The 19,571-nt window shown below is 50.0% G+C and overlaps 8 protein-coding genes across 8 annotated transcripts; 1 reads left to right on the plus strand and 7 right to left on the minus strand.

Moving 5' to 3' along the window:
• Window positions 1-1,205: 1,205 nt before the first annotated feature.
• Window positions 1,206-1,875, minus strand: A1O9_09860 (uncharacterized protein; the record flags this gene model as incomplete). Its single annotated transcript, XM_013401201.1, has 2 exons — window positions 1,206-1,739; window positions 1,873-1,875. The coding sequence occupies 2 exons, from the start codon at window positions 1,873-1,875 to the stop codon at window positions 1,206-1,208; spliced, it is 537 nt and encodes a 178-aa protein (XP_013256655.1).
• A 773-nt stretch (window positions 1,876-2,648) lies between these two features.
• On the minus strand, window positions 2,649-4,209 carry A1O9_09861 (uncharacterized protein; the record flags this gene model as incomplete). The annotated part of the gene is made up of 3 exons (XM_013401202.1): window positions 2,649-3,398; window positions 3,430-3,951; window positions 4,018-4,209. The coding sequence occupies 3 exons, from the start codon at window positions 4,207-4,209 to the stop codon at window positions 2,649-2,651; spliced, it is 1,464 nt and encodes a 487-aa protein (XP_013256656.1).
• An 830-nt stretch (window positions 4,210-5,039) lies between these two features.
• Window positions 5,040-6,451, plus strand: A1O9_09862 (uncharacterized protein; the record flags this gene model as incomplete). The annotated part of the gene is made up of 3 exons (XM_013401203.1): window positions 5,040-5,468; window positions 5,515-6,037; window positions 6,093-6,451. 3 exons carry the CDS (start codon window positions 5,040-5,042, stop codon window positions 6,449-6,451), a joined length of 1,311 nt encoding a protein of 436 aa, XP_013256657.1.
• Window positions 6,452-6,710: 259 nt separating this feature from the next.
• Window positions 6,711-8,033, minus strand: A1O9_09863 (uncharacterized protein; the record flags this gene model as incomplete). Its single annotated transcript, XM_013401204.1, has 2 exons — window positions 6,711-7,584; window positions 7,681-8,033. The coding sequence occupies 2 exons, from the start codon at window positions 8,031-8,033 to the stop codon at window positions 6,711-6,713; spliced, it is 1,227 nt and encodes a 408-aa protein (XP_013256658.1).
• A 2,279-nt stretch (window positions 8,034-10,312) lies between these two features.
• A1O9_09864 (uncharacterized protein) lies at window positions 10,313-11,390 on the minus strand (the record flags this gene model as incomplete). The annotated part of the gene is made up of 2 exons (XM_013401205.1): window positions 10,876-11,390; window positions 10,313-10,734 (listed from the first exon to the last, which is right to left on the minus strand). A coding segment is annotated over exon 2 (417 nt), but the record flags the coding sequence as incomplete, so codon positions are not given.
• A 297-nt stretch (window positions 11,391-11,687) lies between these two features.
• A1O9_09865 (uncharacterized protein) lies at window positions 11,688-12,128 on the minus strand (the record flags this gene model as incomplete). The annotated part of the gene is made up of 2 exons (XM_013401206.1): window positions 11,688-11,815; window positions 11,891-12,128. 2 exons carry the CDS (start codon window positions 12,126-12,128, stop codon window positions 11,688-11,690), a joined length of 366 nt encoding a protein of 121 aa, XP_013256660.1.
• Window positions 12,129-13,020: 892 nt separating this feature from the next.
• Window positions 13,021-15,165, minus strand: A1O9_09866 (uncharacterized protein; the record flags this gene model as incomplete). Its single annotated transcript, XM_013401207.1, has 2 exons — window positions 13,021-13,574; window positions 13,632-15,165. The coding sequence occupies 2 exons, from the start codon at window positions 15,163-15,165 to the stop codon at window positions 13,021-13,023; spliced, it is 2,088 nt and encodes a 695-aa protein (XP_013256661.1).
• Window positions 15,166-16,286: 1,121 nt separating this feature from the next.
• On the minus strand, window positions 16,287-17,862 carry A1O9_09867 (uncharacterized protein; the record flags this gene model as incomplete). The annotated part of the gene is made up of 3 exons (XM_013401208.1): window positions 16,287-17,238; window positions 17,291-17,378; window positions 17,430-17,862. The coding sequence occupies 3 exons, from the start codon at window positions 17,860-17,862 to the stop codon at window positions 16,287-16,289; spliced, it is 1,473 nt and encodes a 490-aa protein (XP_013256662.1).
• Window positions 17,863-19,571: the final 1,709 nt, after the last annotated feature.

Below are 19,571 nucleotides of genomic sequence, written 5' to 3' on the forward strand. Positions count from 1 at the left end.
TACGGCGCCGTCATGATAAAATGGTGGGCACACTTGGTTGCCATTTGCTTATGTTCTTTTTGACTGGTCCCAACTCTCCACTTGCGAGGACAGTGGTGACCTGGTGTGGTCCGTGGTTTTGATCATGGAGATAGTGCATGTACAGCTCTTTTCCAAAAGGTGTTGGTCTGTTGTGAAGCTGATGGGCCTGGCAAGAGGCAAATTGGTTATGCTCTTCAGTGATTTCAGCCTTGGTGAAGAGCTAACCATGCGCCGTGCTTGATTGGTGGTTGAAACTAGAAAGAGTAGTGGCCGTCACAGAACCTCGGCGTACTGAGGCGTTCCAGGCAGTTCAGACCAACAATCTTCTTTTCTCATACGCCGGTATATAGGTTTGCAGGACATGAATGCTGGATTGTACACTTGTTAGCCAACCTATAGTAGGTGACTATTGCCACTATCAGTAGCCTGCCCTCTTTCCTAACGCTCCCCTGCAATGCGCATTCTTTTTCTTTCAGGGATCAAGTGAAATATACCTCGCATGTCTCGATGCAAGGAAAAGAACCCGGCTCCGTGCTGATGCGGCAGCCCCCAACATCGTTTTCTCGCCTCTGGCCCTTGCTTGAGGTGGTCGTAGAAACTCAGTACCCCATACAACATACGCTCCCGAGAAGAAGAAATGGGAGGGAATGGCACAAAAAGAGAGCAGACGGGCTCAATCGGTTTGGTTGGTTTTCTTTCCGCCCCGGGGGGGGGGGGGGGGAACGCGGAAGAACCTGGGGTTTCTCGTATGTAGGATGTAGGTGTACCTAAGAAACATGGGTATTGTTTTGCATTGTATTGGTACAATTCTAAGGAAAAAGATCCGGCCAGGCCATCCCTGCGACTGCATTGCATACTAGCCATGTCTACTGGAACTCCTTTTCTCTGATGCCATGCCGGTGGGTGGACGGGTGAGGCGAGGAAAAGACCTCCTGCAGCAGGTTGGGTGGCACGTACGTGCTGCCGGCCTGGACTGGACCTCCCGCCATTGCGAACCTGTGTGCAATGCTGATTTGGAAGGTCGGGCTTCTTACAAGAGAAGAGAAAGAAATCGAGGCCATGGGTCACGACCCCGTCGAGGTCGAAGAGGTCCTGAACTGAGACAATCCGTGACTCGCTGCGACGCCCTTCCCGGAACTCTCCTCCTCCCAGCAGTGTCCACCTTCAGATGCCTGCCACGTCAACTACCACTTGCCCATACCAACCTTCCGCTCCATCTCCTCGGTCCAACCGACGCCCTGGCCGTCACCGCCGGTATTAAGGCCCAGATTCATGCCGTCCTGGCCACAGTAGACATCCTCCCAGCTCAACTGCGTGTCCCTGCCCGCCAGGATATCCTCGTGCACTCGCGCGGGCGCGCCCAGCACGCTCGGCCGGAAGCTGTCGCTCGTCCGCACCACGTGCAACTCCATGCCGCGGCGCAGCGGCTCCGCAAGCCCGAAGTTGCGGCGCAGCAGGTTCATCTGCGTGCGCTCCTGTGTCGCCGTCCAGTTCTGCAGCCGGGTTTCAAGGGGGTGAGACGACGTGACTGTCGACGTCGACGACGCGGACAAGCTGGGTTGGAGAGAGGAGCGAAGGGTGTCGGGGAGGCCGGGGGCCGACGGCGCGCCGCGATCGAGGTTGTCCCGTCGGCCGTCGCTGCTTGTGGACGAGAGTTTGGTTGCTGCTGTGTTGGTCGTGCTGGTCGGGTGCGACGCTGGAGGGGCGAGGCGGAGAGACTGGTTTCTGAGTCAGTGGACCAGCTATTGCGGGAGATTGTATATCTACGATATCTAGTATGTCATCTAAAGAGGGGTGACGTGGATTTCTGGGGAAGAAGAGGTGAGATGAAAGCATCGAAGCAGTACATACCATGGCGAAACGGTGATCTGGGGATTGATGCTTCAAGAGCGTTGATATGGATGGCCCTCTCGTGCTGGTTTGATAGTACAGATGGGAAAGTAATTGGTTGAGTCGAGGAGTAAGGAGGAAGAGTAATCTTGCTCTTGGGGCAACCGGGACGGCGAAATGAAGGCTGCAAGTGAAGTATTGAATAATGGAGCATCTGGAGCACCAAGAATGAGGTCGAGCAGGCACAAGTTTGTCGTCGTGTTTTGGCGCGCGTTCGTCATATAATTGACCGTAAGCCTGGATTACGGTGAGGCTTAAGACCACAAGAGCAAGCATCACGTGACTATCACTGCCCCGAGGCTATCACAGGTCCCCGCGCTCTTTGCTCGCTACAGACCTAAGCAGATGAGCTAAGTGTGGACCAGTGATGGACTGCGCTTGGAATAGTATTCAGTACTCCAGTAGTACGAGGGTCTAGATCACTATGCTGTCCCACGTCCATATTCGATCCATATGGACTCACCCCATTCCACCATGAAATGGAAATAAACTGATACCGACATCTTCCACGTTTAGCGAAGATCTAGATATCGTCGTGAAAAGTCGGGGGCTTCTGCCAAGCACTGTTTCTCAACCGGACGCCATAAAACCGGAGCAAGACCATAGGAATCAGGAAACCAACGTGGATCATGGCAAAGAGAAGCCAAGCGTACTGGTACTCAATCTTTTCACCCAGCGGAATCCTGTTGAGGTTTGATGTGTCAATTAGCTGGTTTTAAATCAGGCAAGGAAATCACCTACGCGTAGAATGAGATTGTCATGGAGAAAATGCTTCGAAATAGGTTGAGGATGCTGGAAATCTCGGAACTCTGGGGCTTGTAGCACTGTTGTCCTTCAGTTAGGAAATAGGTCCCGAGGAAGAATGCCGCCTCGACACTTACATCTGTGCAGTAGCTATACGTAATTGTGGTTGCGACTTGAAGGCCAAAATTGGCGATCCCCATACCGAATGCCGCTCCTACCCAGGGGACTGTCTTGTGATGCGTCAAGCAGATGCCGTCGATGATGATTCCAATCGGGCAGAGAACAGCGAGAGGGATCGCATTTATACGAGGTTCTGGCTCCCGTCGACCTCTGTGCTTTTTGGCGTATCGATAGACCATGTAATCTGTTAGCCAGCCTGCGCTCATCTCACCGAGCAGACAGCCGATGAGCAGAGGAATGCTAAGCATCAACCCAGTCTGCGCAACATCGAAACCGTACATTTGATGGAACAACTTCGATCCTGTCGCCGCAAACATCACCGAGCCAAACCCAAAAGCTGTCATATAGTAAAACCCTGGAATGACAATTGCAAGATACTTAAACATGTAAAAGGGTTTGAGGAAGTCGGCAGGTTGTAGTTTGCGATCCTGTAATCCAGAATTCTTGAAGAGAAGAAGATCCCTGAAAGAGCGTTCCCGTTGACCGGCAATGGATCGGCGAGAATAGATTGTTTCTGGGAGGCAGAACAGCGTGAAAACTAGCGTGCTTATCTGCATATAACCCTTGAAAGCGTCAAAACCTGTGCAGAAAGACTCCATATAAGCTTACCGGAATGAGGAAGCACTGACGCCACCCTAAATTCTGAGCTATGAATCCTCCGAAAAGGGAAGCAGCATGAGGTCCATTGGTGAGGAAGAAGGTGAAGATTCCCATGTAGAACCCACGCTCATGCAAGAAATACATGTCACAAATAGTAGCGGCTCCGATCGCTGCGGGCGAACCTGCGCCTATTCCGTTAAAGGCCCTTGTCACCATTATTCCAGCCCATGTGGTGCAGCGACCTGCAGCGACATTGGTCACAGCCGCCACAAGGTTGCCGACAATGTAAACTGGCCTTCGACCGTACAAGTTCGATAGCGGAACTGTAAGCAGTGGCCCCACGCCCGCAAACACGATATACATCGTAAGCTCATAAGAAGCTTCTACTACAGTGATGTTGAACTGTTTGCTGAGGGGGATGAAGGCTGGGTTGACGATTGCGCCGGCCATAGGACCAAGGAAAGCCAACCAGCTGACTTGCAAAAGGATGAACAATTTGAGCCATGGAGACCAGTTCTATGCTTGATCAGTAGACAGTCCAATGCCGAAAGTAAATGACAGCGTTCTGGATATTTCACTTACTAGTGGATCGTCTTTACGATCTGTTGGCTGTGGTACTAGGGGAAGACCTTTCTTGTCAAGCTTGAGATCTGATGTCGCCGATGCTTCCAATTCAGTTCGGCCTTCTTTTACTCCATCGTATGCATCACCAGAGGAGGATCCCTTTCCTTCCTCGGTATGAACGACTTCAGCCTTCCCTTGCTCAAATTCCATAATGTTCGGAGAACCGAGATGCTCGAGCAGCAGGACAACAGATCCAGATTGTGAGATTAAATTGCAAGTTGAGAAGTAGAGGATAGGTTCCTTTCGCACAAAAGACTAGATCTGTCTCTCCGCATCGCTAAGATTCTGCTTCGTCGGAAGGCGCACAGTAATAGGACTCCAAAGACAATACCGCCTGCCTGAATAGGCTATGACAGTGCAAATCTGCACTTTCGGTAGTTGCGTACGAGCGCATGAGGCTCCCTCACAACCCATGTGAATTGGGGATACTGGGAGAACGCAGGAGAGTAATCTCTCCGGGGCCCACCGGATGATTTCCTTGAATCAAATTCATTGACTCGTCTTCTTGTCAACCGGACAATGCCCCTTCAATGAGGGGGATCAAATGAGGAGAACCCTGGATAGGTGCGGGTTTGGTAGAAATCTCTGAATGGAGTGCGCAGCCAATAGTCATGCGGTCAATGATGAGGTAGATCATCTGGAAGGGGTTATCGACTTCCAGCATATGGCCTGAACCGTACAAGCTTTGTGGACCGAGGCTTGGGGAATCTTGGTCATTGGCAGATAACTCGCCCTCCATCAAAGTTACCTCAGGGTTGGCTCGTGGAGAACCCATGGCTCCCAAGAAATAGACTCCAAGACTAAACTCCACTTCGGCATACATTTAGCTGTCAGTATTGAATGATTCCTACACGATTGAGCATAGTCTCCCTTGTCGAATTATCCCTATCAGCGTACCAGGGACTCGGATACTCATATGAATTCAGTAACCGCTGGCCAATCACCTAAATGTCAAGTATCCGAACCATTTGATCGAAGATATGATTTCACCACACGACACTCCTCCCCTAACGGTTGCAATTGTTGGTGGCGGTATTGGAGGGCTCTGCACTGCCCTTTCACTTCACCATCACTGTGGTGCTGCACTTTCAATAGACGTATATGAACAAGCACCGCAATATAAGGAGATTGGCGCTGGTGTGGGGATAGGCGTTAATGCTGCAAAACTCCTCTACAAAGTAGGCATTGGCCAGAAAGTCGCAGCAATTGCAGGAAAACGGAGCGGTATATGGATCACCTTTCGTAAGTTCGATGATGGAACAGATGTCGTCACGGTGCCATCGGCAGACACAGATGGCATCCCACAGTTACCAGTTCATCGAGCAGAATTCCTGGATCTTCTCGTTGATATTGTGCGAGAGAAAAACGCAGCGGCACTCCATACCAACAAGAGGTGTCGAAAGCTGACTGTATGTGTCTGAGAAGTTCGTTCTTGCGACGCTAACAAATGGGCAGGAGCAGGGAGACCAAGTCGCAATCGACTTCGAGGACGGGACAACTGCGAAGGCACACCTGGTCATCGGCTGCGATGGCATCCATTCTGCCGTAAGGGCACAATTTACCAGTGACAGCCCCGATTACAGTGGGAGAATCGCCTACCGGGGACTAGTACCCATCTCTGAGATCGAGGCGTGGTGGGGGTTTGAGACATATGCCGTGACATGGCTAGGGAAGAATCGACATTTCCTGTGCTTCCCAATTTCGCAGAATAAAGTCCTCAACATTGTTGCGTTCGTCGCGGAGAAAGAGGAGAACTTGGGTGACTTGAAGGAAAGTTGGACTGCGGTCGGGAAGAAAGAGGAAGTATTTGAAGCCTTTAGTAAATTCGAGGAAAAGGTCCAGAAGCTCATTGGCCTCATGGATGATCAGCCATCAAAATGGCTGATAAACGACCGAAAGCCACTAGATCAATGGATATATCTTGGAGGCAAGGTGGTGCTCCTAGGCGACGCTGCACATGCCATGACCCCACATCAAGGTCAGTTCGTTGATTTATTATTCTTTGTAACTCACCACGCTGATGAGCACCACAGGCGCTGGTGCAGGTCAGGCCATTGAGGATGGGTACATCCTGGGCCGTGCGCTTCAAGATTTTCTCAGGGACTCGCGATCAAGTTCGAATTCGTTGGGGTCCTGGGCTCAGCTATACCAAGCCGTGCGGCTCCCTCGAGCGCAAAAAGTCCAGCGGACTTCTCGAGACGCGGTCGAGATCTACCAGGCTCAAGCGGATGTGATGAAAGATTTACCCTTTGATGAATGCGTCCCGGAGATTCACAAGCGAGTCATTGATAGAATGCGCTGGGTGTGGACTGATGATGTTGACGCTGAATATGATCAGGCTGTGGAGAACTCGAAAGTGGTGCATGAGCAACATAGAGTAGTACATTCCTAGATTGCAAATGACATTAGCAAACGTTGAAATTGGATGAAGAATCAAGTCAGAAAGGGCCAAGACACAGCCTTGCCCCTGGCCCCTTCCGGCCACATATTTTTCCGGATCCTCAGGGGCTCAAATAGTCAAGGCCAGCTAAGGCTAGATGCAACTTCAGCTTCAATAAACACGTAGAATCCTGAGTACTACAAGTGCAGTCTTCACTCACATCTCTGTTACGCTAGAAATGGCCTGGTTCCTCATGGATGACATGGAAGGATCAAGCCGCCCGCCAAAGCCGCCTCTTCAACTCTCCCCTCAGCTCAGGCAGTCCCTCCTTGATCCTTTCTGCAGCAGAGGCGTTCTCCACAGCCCTCCGCAGTAAGAAGTGCAGACATTCACGGACGGAGCCCCAATTCAGGCACTTGTACGCGACCGGCGCAGCTTGAAGCTCCAGCTCGTACTTCGCAGACACGGCACTCCCTTCGCTCTTGTGTTTCTCGAAGTTCTGGACGGCCCTTTCGTACTGCTCTACAAGGTCGCAGCTCACATCGTCCGCCATGCCGTGGAGCTGTCCGTACTCTACAGGAGGGACCTGTTGTCCAGCCATGACTAGCTCACGTACGGTCAATATTGCCTGCCGGATGGATTCCGTATTGTGACCAGCCAGAAATAAACGCAAATCCGGGAATTTTCGGACCTTGAAGCCCAGAAACGCACCCTCGGCGATGTTCTTACTCAGCAAGTCCCTTGCAATCGAGTTGTACGACTCATCGGTCTCAGCCTTCGTGTCCCAGATCCTTTCACGCACATCACTAGCTATGTATGCACCGCGCACCAGCTTGATTCCCAGGGTCCAAGCTTCGTCGCTCGCGACTTGCAAATGCTTCGCCACCGTTTCTCTTGAGCTCTTGAGGTATGCTTGAATGGTGTTGAAGACGAGGGCATTGCCATGGATGTTATGACGGCGCATGAGATCGATTGTCCAGGCGTCAATGCTCGGCTGAAAGATCTGCTGCTCGGCGTCGATCCAGATCCGGCTTCCCTGTGATCGGGCTTGATGGCATAGCTTGTCGATTGCTTGTGACAGTTGCTCTGGAGGCTTGGTCCCGTCAATAAGGCACTGGCTCACGCGCGGACCGGCTCCGGTGAACCTGCACATCAAAAGAACGATGGTAAGCCTTCCATAACAATAACTCAACACAGAGAACAGAAGAACAAATAACAAAATTCCACGGATGCCCTCTTACTTGACATTCATATAATCGCCCCTACCAATCATTTCCAACGTCGTCAAATTGCCCTGCAGCCAAAGGGCAATATGCTTGTCTTCCTCTCTACCTCCCACCCCAGCCAGTAATTTATCCTTGTCCTTCCCCCTATCACCAGCTGCCTCACTGGTATCAATGACAATTTCACGTCCATACCCCAGAATAACACCAGCGTATCCAGCGCTCTTGATCTGTTTTATCGTCGCTTTGACTTCAGCGGGACTGGTTCCCGCGCAGAAATGGTTGTAGATAGCCGCACGGATGAGGCCGCGCACCACAGGATTCTGGTCCGGATCCAAAAAGCGGGATTTCGAGTGCGCCACGAAATTCATCGGCCTCATTAGCACCTTCAGCACACTCGGCGATGTGAAACAGTAACCCAGGAACAATGAGCGGAGCAGGCTCGTCAGAGATAGGCGTGACAGAGGTGATGTGGTACTCTTGCCTCTGTTTGTTTTTGAGACCGGCAGTTCCTCCGCGCTCCTTGACTCCAGTACGCCCGGTGCCGATAACGACGACGTCGAACTAACCGCTCGAGACTGTGAAAGTGAATTCGCGCTGTTCAAATGGAGACATTGATATCGAGTCTTTCGACCACTCTGCTTAAGCAACACTCTTGCCGGCAAGAATAATTGCTCTTGTCGCTGCCACGTGTGAACCGCAGAACCATAGAAGCAAGACCCTGAGCCTATCCGTCGAACGCCACCGTGGCAAGGGCGGCAGAGAGCATGGGCCATTCTCGCTTTTCGCCTCCTACCTCAACACGACAAAGTTATGCTCCCGGCGTGGTCTTTTCTTTCTCTCAAATCACAGAATCTCCCATCCGAGTTCTACACAGACGATAAAGGCTCATGTATAGCGACTAAGATCATTTATGATGATGACGACAGTGACGACGATGGGTGAATACCAAAATGGCGGAATTTCGTCGCCAAACGACTCGACTCGACCTGGACCCTGGGAAATAGAATTAATATCTATGCCGTTTATCCTTGAATCTACAAGTCATACATGGACGATGGAAGGATGCATACGATATAGATGATATGATACAATCAATGATAAGGGAAACAAACCCATGACTTTGGCCTCGCGTATCTCACCGATATGCCCTACAACCACACGGTAAGGGGCCAAGGGTCGGAACCAGGCAGCCGAAAAGTCGCTGTCCTCCGCCAGCGGGTGCGTGCGCGTGACAGGTGCCCCAAGCCGGCAACTCTTGGATCCCGGTGAAACCGTGATAGGACTTGTCCACGCGGGGAAATCGAGAAGCCGAATTCGGGTAAATGGGAGGAACAAAATTAATAGCCACTTGTCGAGAAGGCTGATGCACTTGTAGATCTTCAAGTCGGCTCATTGCATCATCTTACACCCTATGATACAGGATAAAGTAGAGAGTCAAGCCTACTCATACAAGTAATCTTTATTGTTTATTATATTGCTGTGTATACCCCCGTGCGCACTATATACATATTCTGCATATCCAACCAGCCCCAAATGCTTGCACAGTGTATAACAATCAAGATCAAGAGATCACAAGTAGAATTCCTGCTCAAACAATGAGTCTATCCGCGATTCAATCAATCGCCATCAATCCTGGCATATAATGCAAGAGATCAACTCGGCATGACGTGGACTAATCAGGCAAAACGCAAGTCCAAGTCTACGCAAAATTCCAAGACAACGACGCATTCCACTCTGCAATGTCTTGGATCATTGCTACATTTGGATCGCCGATCTGTTCGTAGGTTGCTCTATCATACATGTCCACATTATCAGGCCCCGGTATTGAACTGACTGGAATGAAGCCTCCCATTGGCTGGGACGTTGAGTTCATTGAAAACCCCAGGTCCGGCGTTTGTGACCAGTTCGAATAGTCGGGTGGCATAGAGGCTGGACGTATGCGATCGGCACTGTTCGAAGAAATGAATTCAGACACAAACGTGGACCTTCTGTCGCCATAAATATCCCGTGGAAAGGCTGAAGAATTTTGAGTTGAGGTTGGCCCATATGTCATTCTTGAAGTCATGTGTGGTCTTGCCTGCTGCAGGAAATCTGAAGTAGGCGTACCCGCGAGACTAGAGTGCATATGTGGCGGCTGGTTGCTAGAACTGCCAGCCAGGTATATGACAGCATTAAGCGGGCTCTGCGGGCTACCGTTTTCAGCAGGAACCATTTTGCTCACCTTGATTGATGTATTATCGGCTGGGCTCGCGATTTAAACCTCAAAGGGGATGTTGGGATATGGGAAGTGCATGCCTGGTCGACAGCTGTGAGATGACCAGTAGCGTTTGAGTCCTCCAAGGTTGTCAAATTGACATCCAGTTGCATGATAAGTAATTCAGTTCAAGGTCTGGTCTTCTTCAGCACATGCATCGTCGAGATTAAAATCTTAGTAATTTGCGATGATCATCAGCTTCGCTCTGAGAACATTCTCTGCGAATAAGTAAGAAGGCTCGCGCAGCCATATAGATGCGGAAGGGAGTGTACGGGCCCATCTAGAAGTAAAGATTTCAGTTTAGTAACTAGTGACAGATAAAGAGGCACGGCAACACCGTACCCTCAACAAAATCTCCTGAGAGACCCCGCCGAGACGTTCGACTATCGATAGAGCTGCTCTGAAGCACTTGAACTTTGCCTCTGTTCTCATGTGCACCAGCCGTGGGTTCTTCCCTGCAGTGAATATTGCAGCCTGATGAAGGGATACTGTACATGGCTGAATGAACAGGTTCAAGAAAGTAACGTGGGGTGTTGTAGCATCTTTTGAAGAGGGAGCAAAGTGGGGGAACCGCAATACTGCATTCGTCAATATTTTATCGATTTTGCGGTAGTTGGTCCAGAACTGATTATCCAGATCATCTGCACTGGAATCGTCGGCTTCTGGTCGATGCAATACGGTATCAATGCGGCCGCTCAAGCAAGCGACCACCGCTGTTGCACAGGATGTAGAGGCAGATCTAGCTCCTGGAATATAGTTAGTGCAAGTATGCTCATCGAGAAAGATGTGAGCAGTACCAGCTGGGGTCATTGCCTCTGCAAGCGTCATCTTTCGTCCAAGGATACCATTCTCATAATTTTTCGTTGGGCATGGGAAGATTTGTTTGGACCTGTAAAGCAATATCGTTCAGAGATTGACGTGGTTCAAGAATAATGGAAGAGTCTATTCGGCATTACTCACATCTCGCTCATCAACTGCAACTGGCAAGCCCGATCCGGTGCTGAGGAATATATCTTGGATAAAAGTTTGCCAAAAAGTACGCCTTCGCTGCTCCAATTCTATCCGATCAGTCGCAGGTGAAGCGTAATTGCTCACTGCGAGCCCCACGCCGTCCAGTCTATGGAGGCCAATCGCAAATGCTAATGACGCTGGCTTCGCGCTTTGACACAACCGCGAGCAAATTGCAAATCAGTTTGCTAATAGATACCTATAAGTACCCAGGTTTGCACATGTGCAACGGGCATGGATACTTCTCCCCGACTTTTCATTTCGTCCAAGTCTGCATATTTTCTCGGTCGTCTGTAAATATGTCGTGTAAAGGACGGTACTTTTCAGAAGACAGTGCTGACAATGCCCGCATCGCGTAGCACAAGCAGTGAGGAGGCCTTAACCGGGATGTACTCGGGAGACTGCAAGCAGCAAGGTAACGAGCTGGGTGGATTGCGGACATAGAGTGATACAGGCTGGAAAAAAGATTTCGTTGCTTCGGGGGCCGGTCAGTCCTGGATGCCATTTGTTTTGAGGAACCTACAGCTCATCCTGCGCTTCTATGCGTGGTAATCATTCTTCTAGCCCCTGCGTCACCAGGTCTCTACAGACAGCACTCCGGCCAGTGAAACTCGAACTCGAGATATCGTGCTGCGGGCCCGGGACATCGTAGAGATAGGAGGAACCATCAGATCGAAAGTTTTGGAATGAAAAGTGTTTGGTGTTAGAAGAATCACGACCGAGGCTTTGTTCTTCATAGGAGATGTCAAAGTCGTCAGTGCTATGCAACCCGGTGGTGGCGTTCATGGGAAACCTCGACGGCGCTTTCATCTGGTATCTTCTCAATATGCTGTATCGAGGAATTGTTGATAGATTGCTTTTTAGACTTCCTTCTTGACTCAAGCTCCGCTGAATGTCACAGCATGTCAGCAACATCAAACAGAAAGCCTTGTGACTTGGTGGACCTAAGACGAGTAAACATACCTAAACGGACTTCAAGGATCTTCATGCTCGTGCGTTGCTTGCGTACGCCCTTCCTGATGTCTTGGTAGAGGCATTGCCAGCTGGCTTTGAAGCAAGTACTGCCAACTGGCTCAACCCCGTCGCATCTTAGTTTCCTTTTCCGACAAGGCGCGCCGCGCATGCTGCAAAATGGCTGAGACGGTTGGATCGCTTGTTCCTCCTGGCTTTGAGGACCATCTTCATCACGGCGAGGACCCATGGTTGTATTTTCGCTGTCCTAGCGATGTCTGGCCTTCTGAGTGCTAGATACTGTCAATTGCACTGTTTGCACATTTGCTCACCTCTGCGTTGAAGAGGAAGACGATGAGAATTTTCGAGAGGGATTAAACATAGCGGCAAGGAGCGCTTAAGAAGCCCTAACTTGAGCCATCAGGCCCAGCGATAGACAAGCATGTGGAAAAACGTGGCATCTAGACTGAGTGGTGGCAAATAGCCTCTCGCATCGGACGGCTCGGTAAATCTGAGGCCTTGATTAGTTGGTTATCAGCAGCGGCCAAGATGCACGGGATTATCGACTACTAGTGCGATAAATTTGCAACTATGTAGATTCAGCAGGATAAGGAGAAGTTGAGCAACAGAGGAAGGCAAGGCACACTCAAAGAATGCATCAGACAAGTTTCAAGAACCTTAATCCGGAAGATGTATACCGAAGTAGGAAGCCCGTTCAAGCTAGGTGTCGAATGTAGCATTAACAATACCTGCGAACTGGTAGATAGATCTCTGCATGGGTCAGAACAATGATATATTTCATTTCGTACAAAAGGGGCGTCAACCTTCCTCACTTGACATCCACACCTGAGATACAACAACCAACATCAGCAGCAGCTAGGTCATTCACATTTATCCAGACATAAGATTAAAACCCACGGCGATCCAGGCCGTTAGTCTTCCTTTGTTTACGGTAGTAAGACAGAGACCCGTTGAACAGTTATCCAGACAGACTTACACGAAGACCAATCCTTGATCAGGAATAAATACTCTCTCCGACCAGCCCATGGACATCAAAGAAAAGAAAAATGGATCGTCCCATATCCCACCTCGTGACAAAACGCCCTCTATATCAAGATCAAGCAAGAGATCAAGAAAAGAGATCATCCAGCAACACCCACGTCCTTGGCCTGCTGGATCATCATAGCCAGTACAGACTTCTCCTCCGGTGAGAAGTCTCGCTTCAATGGAGCGTCGGTCGTTAAGCAACACATGTTACTTTCCTCGAGCTGCCACGCTCCAGGATCACGGACATCTCGTGGCTCGATGAGGTAGTGTTCGAATTTACCGAACTTCTTTTGTTTTTTGTCGGCGAACTTATTGTCGAGGAGCCAGCCGTTGAACCAGAGTGGCTTACCTTCCAAGTCGAGATGAAGGAGTTGAGGGGCACATATCGAGTACGTGGACGGTTCTTCCTCGGCTAGGGGGTCTTCCTCTTCTTCTGGTTCTTCGACGGGCTCGGTACGTTCTCCATCATGAGGTGCCTCGCCGTCGAAAGGTTTGTTCTTATTTTGCTTCTTCTTGGCCTTCTCTGCCTTCTCCTCCTCTGTAAGCTCATGTGATTGAACAGTGCCCATAATGCCTGCATCTCCACCGTGGAAAGAATATTCCATGTCGCCGACAAGTTCCCAGCCAATCCAGAATGTCTCTTTGTCACCTATCACTCCTCGTAAGAAACCAATTGTCAGGCAAACAAAGTGGGAAAAGAACTTACCATAGACCATGTCATAAACACCCACTCGACCTTCGTCTTTGTTCCCGTCTCTATCGGGACCATTCATTCTCGTGACGAGTAACAGTGCAACAAAGTGGCGCCACTTGTCAACCACAACAACTCCTGATTCTTGCATGTGACCGCTGTCACCTGTCCAGAATCGACTCTGCTTGACTTGTCTGGATATGGGCTTTGGTAGAATTTGTTGAAGCCATCGCTTTTTGTTTTCCGGCATAATCAAACGATCCTTGAAGAAAAGAGCGCCGGTCTTTTGATAAGCCGGATCATCGAAGAGCACCTCGGGATTGGTGAAGAACAAGCTGTCAGCATCGATGAAAATGACTTCTCGAAAGCTTGAGAGTAAGATGGCGAACGGTTTCGCAGCCCAGCCAGCTAGTTTCCAGCCTTCGTCATTGACCATCTGCGCGATATCACGAGTGATAACGCCATCGAGATCTTCCAATTCCTGCCTATAATCTTCGCTCAGATCCGAATCTCCGAGGTACATGACCTCAATAGGAAGGTTGCATCCCAGCTTCCTAAACGTGGGGATTGTTGTCAAGAGAAACGGCGCCTGATCATCCCCTGCCGTGAGAACGATACCGCGACCTCCCTTTTTGAAGTGTGAGTGGAGAGTCATGTGATCAGGGAAGTATGGGGCGGTCCAAGGGAACAGCATCTGGCCGAATTTGACCAGGAAATATCGGTAAGCTTCGTATGAGTGGATGGTTGTGGCGAGTTCCGCTCCTGACATTTCCTCAGGAGGCTGATGATTGTGATGTCGTAGATACTGAATCACATCGTCGCGGACGTAGCTGCCGCCTTCTTCATCAAAGCTCAGGTGCAAGGCCTCCCAAGCCTCGAAAAACTTCTTGTATTCGCGGACACGGAGACCCATCTCGCGAAGTTTCTCCTTGCCGGTACCCTCAACTTGTCGAAGCAAATCTCGGCCCTCCATCTCGCCAGGTAGCAGTGCAAGCACTCGGGCAAGTGCCTTTTCGAACTTTGGTCGCTCAGCAAAGGTGACCGAACCCTCGTCAACGTTCCCGTGGGACTTCGGCTTTGCGTTCCTGTCACTGTCTCTCAGAGGGGTAGGCTCCGCTTCGAAACCATTTGCGACTGAGGGCTTTTTCGGCTTGGCGAACGGCACTTCCTTAGCTGGAGACGCAAAAGGATTTTCAGCAGTGGGGGCCTCATTGGCGGGCTCAAGGCCAACATGTGACTGTGAGGAGTCATGGTGTTGGGGAACTCCATTTGGACCGGGTTGCAAAACTCCTCCATCCAAATTTAAGGAAGCGTCATTAGACCAATGGTTTGACGATGGATCGCTTGATGATGAGACTGTGGGATTAGAGGGTCCGCTAGAATGCAGAAAATAAATTAAAGGTACACATAGTAGGACTATTATCAATAAAGCTCCTTGTCGTGATCTCAGGCCGCGTCGTGGAGGACCGCCGTAAGGCAGACCAGGCAGAGATCGGCCTTCTTTTAATGGCGCGTGCCTTGGAGTGAACATCCCGCCGGTTACCCGCATGGGCGGGAAGGCGGATAGGCAGTGTTACGTATAAAAGATGGTGGTTGCTTGTATAGAGATGTGTCGATTTGATGTGATGGGGGACCTTTAAGAAACACCAAAAAGAGTCATTGGTTGAAAGTGGATGAGACGGGCGTTCCAAGCAACGCGTTCCAGACGCGACAGGGGGTGTGGGTCGGCTGGATCGCGACGAACTTTTGATGGCCGTGCAAAGTCTAGTCTATATTGAGAACGAAGGCAGTATATAAGAGATCGGAGTGCACATCAACTGATGAAGATGAATAGCAACATCGCGAGGTTGAAGATTTGAAAGGAGGCGAAAGAAGGGGAGCTGGGTCGAGTTGAAAGGGTGTGAAGGTTGAATAAGGGTCAAACCACTGGCATTTTTTGAAACTAGAGCGTTGGATCCCTTGCCGCTATTATTCCCCATTTGGATTAGCCGCTTCGGCTAACATTCCCCTTGTCGATTGCCACTAGCGACAGATATGCACTAGGCCAACTGTAGACTAGCGCTGCCTGGTGCCTCACGGTCGTGCCAGAGGAGACACACTGTCCTTATTGCCTCCATATGGCCTCCCTATGTACTCCTCTCTGCCTGTCTCTCAAGTTCTACAAACACACACACACACACAACGAACAACGAAATCATCAGACAGGGTTGCCATCCAGACGCCTCAACCGCCCAGCCTCGTGTTCCACCACCTCGCAACGCCTCCCGTCCATGACTTGCATTGAATCTTAATTTAGCAGGCATCGAGTGATCATCTCAGATACAAAACCCACCCGTCGTCTATATATAGTTGTGCATGGACGATTCTTCGGCTTCCATTCTGTTTCTGAAATGACCATTTTACCTTCATGCAGTATGGCGACATGTGGAAATAGATCTCGTGGGACCAATTGGCCCATCGGCAGTGGGCAGATTCCCACCAGGCGAGATTGCACGTGCCAAGCTTTCCCCCTGAATTCTTGAAGGTTGAAAGATGTCTTGTCTTTGACTGCAGCCCACATAGTTCGTACCCGATGAAGCATACGGTGTACATATGGTTGAGGTATGTTTAATTGATTACCTGCCACTTGGCATCAATCATTATCGCTATTAGCCGTTAATCTTGTTCCAATCATGACATTCTCTGCTTGGGCAGCTTTGGGATGAAAAGCCAGACCGCCAAACACAAAACGAGGGATGCAAGAATAATCGGCTGCAGAACCTTGACACCGGCTGCATTCGCTATGGCACCCACCGCAAAAGGCAGGACACAGGCACCACTTGCTCCAAAGGCAGCTGCAAAGCCCACAGCCGCGACGTGAAGTTTCTTCGGGAGGAGCTTCGTGAGAGCAACAACAGCGGCAGGGAACAGCGGGGCGAGGAAGAATCCCACTAGACTGATCATAACGGCACTGACGAAGAAGTTGGGGATCAGCCAAAACATCAATTGAAGGGCGATGCTGAGGATAAGGTAGGTTGCGACGGCGTGCTTTTCGGTCTTGAACACCCGCGCTGTAACGAATCCCAGGATAAGCCTTCCGACAGTGATGCCTAGCCAGAATCCCGTTGAGACCATCCCGGACGCAAAGGGAGATCCCTTCCGGACATTAAGCATAAAGGTGACGATCCACCCGCCGATGCTGACCTCGATACCGACATAAATGAGTAGGAAAACAGATGCAAGTAACGTGACTGGGTTTTTGACCGCCTCGGCCGTTTTGCTCTTGCCGCCCTTTGGCCTTTTGCCGAAAGGGCTGATTTTGGCGAGGAATCCACGTCTCTTGTTGCCTTGTGGAGATGAGTCCTCAGTTGGTGTGCTTGCCCCAGAGTCAACATCATCGGCTGTATTTGGATGTTCAGCTCGGTATGCACGTCCATCGGCCTCCCAAAATGCGCTCACTAGAACACCAACCTCAAGTGCTGCACCACCGGCCATCAGATAGTAGAATTGATACCATCGCCAGCCGGCTTTGGTGATGAGTGATGTGGCGACTAACGGAGAGATTGCTGCCCCCAGGCCATAGAAGGCGTGGAGAAAACCGAGAACTTCATTGGCATTGGCCATGTCACCGATCCAAGCGTTCCTATATAGTCATCAGCGGCTTAATACACGTGAAGTGTAAATTTAAAGCATACCATCCGCTATCACCCAGCCCATTACCAAAACCCGCTAAGATAAATACCAGCACCAAGACCGGGTAGGGAGGATGGACACAAATTGCCACTATCACGGTCAGGATCTCTAACAAAATAGGAAATTCCAATTCTATCGTACCATATGCCACTAGGTGTGAGATACTCATGATAATAGCGACACCTCGCTGACCGTACACAGTGTGAATATGGTTATTCAAAAGCGCCGCTGTAGCATATCCCACAATGGGACTGAGAAAGACCAATGAGATGATCGTGTAATTAATATTATAATACTCTTCGAGATAAGGAATAAGTGCACCATAGGCGGCATCATTGGCCCCTAAAATGATAAAAGAGTAAAAGGTCGCAAAACAACGCCACACATTGATCCTGGGTGAGTTCCATTTTTGTAGTTGAGGTACAGCTGTCGTAGGGGGTGGCAGAGCACCTGCTGATGTGTCTTCGACGGCTTCGCGGATCTGTTTATTGGTGTTTTCTTGTTGGAGGGACCTTTTGGGAAGTTCAAGGACCATAGTCGAACTGCCACCCGAGCCATTATGGTTAATCTGCATCGTCTCTGGAATGTTGACCACGCTGTGGCTGAGGTGGACGAAAAATTGTAAATCTAAATATGACTGAAATATATTCAGGCCACTCTGCGAGAGATGTGCGATGCTTTTCGCTTTTCAAAGGATGTCATACGGACATGGGATTCCTCAGTCACCAGAGCAGTAAATGGCTCGATCTCCGATTATGGAACTGGATCCAGGGAAGAATGGATGAGAGAAGACCCGTCCATGCAAGACCAAGGCCTATTCACCAAATCAAACCAATATGGACGTTTTGTCTAAGGACGCCCTGTACCGCGGAGAGCAGAGCAAATGAAAGGAACTGCCCAGCCCTGCTGAAGCGAGTGATCTCATGAGTTTCCGGGGATCAACCGGCATTATTACCAGCGAGCCTACAAAAATCTTCAGATGGCACTCGGCCCGGCCATTCTGTTTGGAGGAAGCCGATAATGGCGGGTTGCTATTGGTCGTGAACACGTCGCGGAATTGCTCGCTGAAACCCGCCTGGTGGATTGTGAATACCACCTCTCAAATGATCGACTTCGCGGAGTCCTGGAGAAAGATCTTCTGCCCTGGAGCCGCAAGGAGGAAAACTCCCCTGGAATGCCTGGCTAGCGGGCTGGTTTCGGCTTTGATCTCAGATTGTCGGATTATTGATATTCCGGGAATCAACAAGCCCGCCTTCATCTAATTAGCGACAACATGACTGTAATTACTGCAAACGCGTGGGATCTAGGGACAGAACACATCAATACTGTCTGCTGGGCATTCCAATCCATTGGCATTCCTGAGTTATGCGCTCCCAATTTGCTCACCCGGAAAGATGTATCTTCTCATCCACACCTTTCAAAAAAAGCCGAAACTTCACTTTCCAAGACCTTCACTCCCCATAACATCACGGCAAACGTGTCATAGGGAAACTGCAACAAACACATTGAAAATTATTCGCTGGGTTGTCAAAGGACCTCAACATCGCCTAACTAGGACAGCTTATTATCCGAAATGGGGAAGGCATACCTCGACATTCACTTCTCCACGGGAGATCCGGAACATTATTTCCCCGAGCCCCAGATATCACATCGTTTCTGCTTCCCTACGCAAGTTGCCTTCACTTCAGAACGCGTCTGGATGAGTAAAGAACGCCCATGTACCTGCTCGTAAGCAGCACAACATCCCCTGAAATCCATTTGCGAGACTATCAAGAAACATGGGCTATCCTCTATCAGGCAGTCCTGGCCTCCAGAGTGTAAACACATGTCCTGCCGTACTGGTTCTAGGCGCTCCTAGACAGGCAGTGAACTACCGTGGCAAGCATAAATAACTAGTATGCATTCACGCCTTCTAATCATCCAACATCAACGAATGGCACCCACTACCTCTACTCACATCGAAACAAAGGCGGTGCGTACATATCAGTCGGCTTATTGATGTCGATCCCGTACCTGCACAGCATCGGTAGGCGCCCTTCTCCGCAATTTGTCGGAATGCGCAAGCCGACATCTTTAGTCGGAAATGAGATATACCGATTCTCATGGAGTAGGCTAGGTGAATTGCGGGGTTATCGTCTTCTATCTTCAAGAAGGTATGAGATTGACGCCTGTACAGTAGGGCGTAGTGTGTGAGAGCCTAGGACACGAAGGCGCTCCATATCAACCCAACATATCACTATATCTATTCTATTTAATTATCGTGTCAAGGCTAACCATCTTGAC

Source organism: Exophiala aquamarina (genome assembly GCF_000709125.1).
Source record: "Exophiala aquamarina CBS 119918 chromosome Unknown aczIA-supercont1.11, whole genome shotgun sequence".
NCBI lineage: Eukaryota > Fungi > Ascomycota > Eurotiomycetes > Chaetothyriales > Herpotrichiellaceae > Exophiala > Exophiala aquamarina.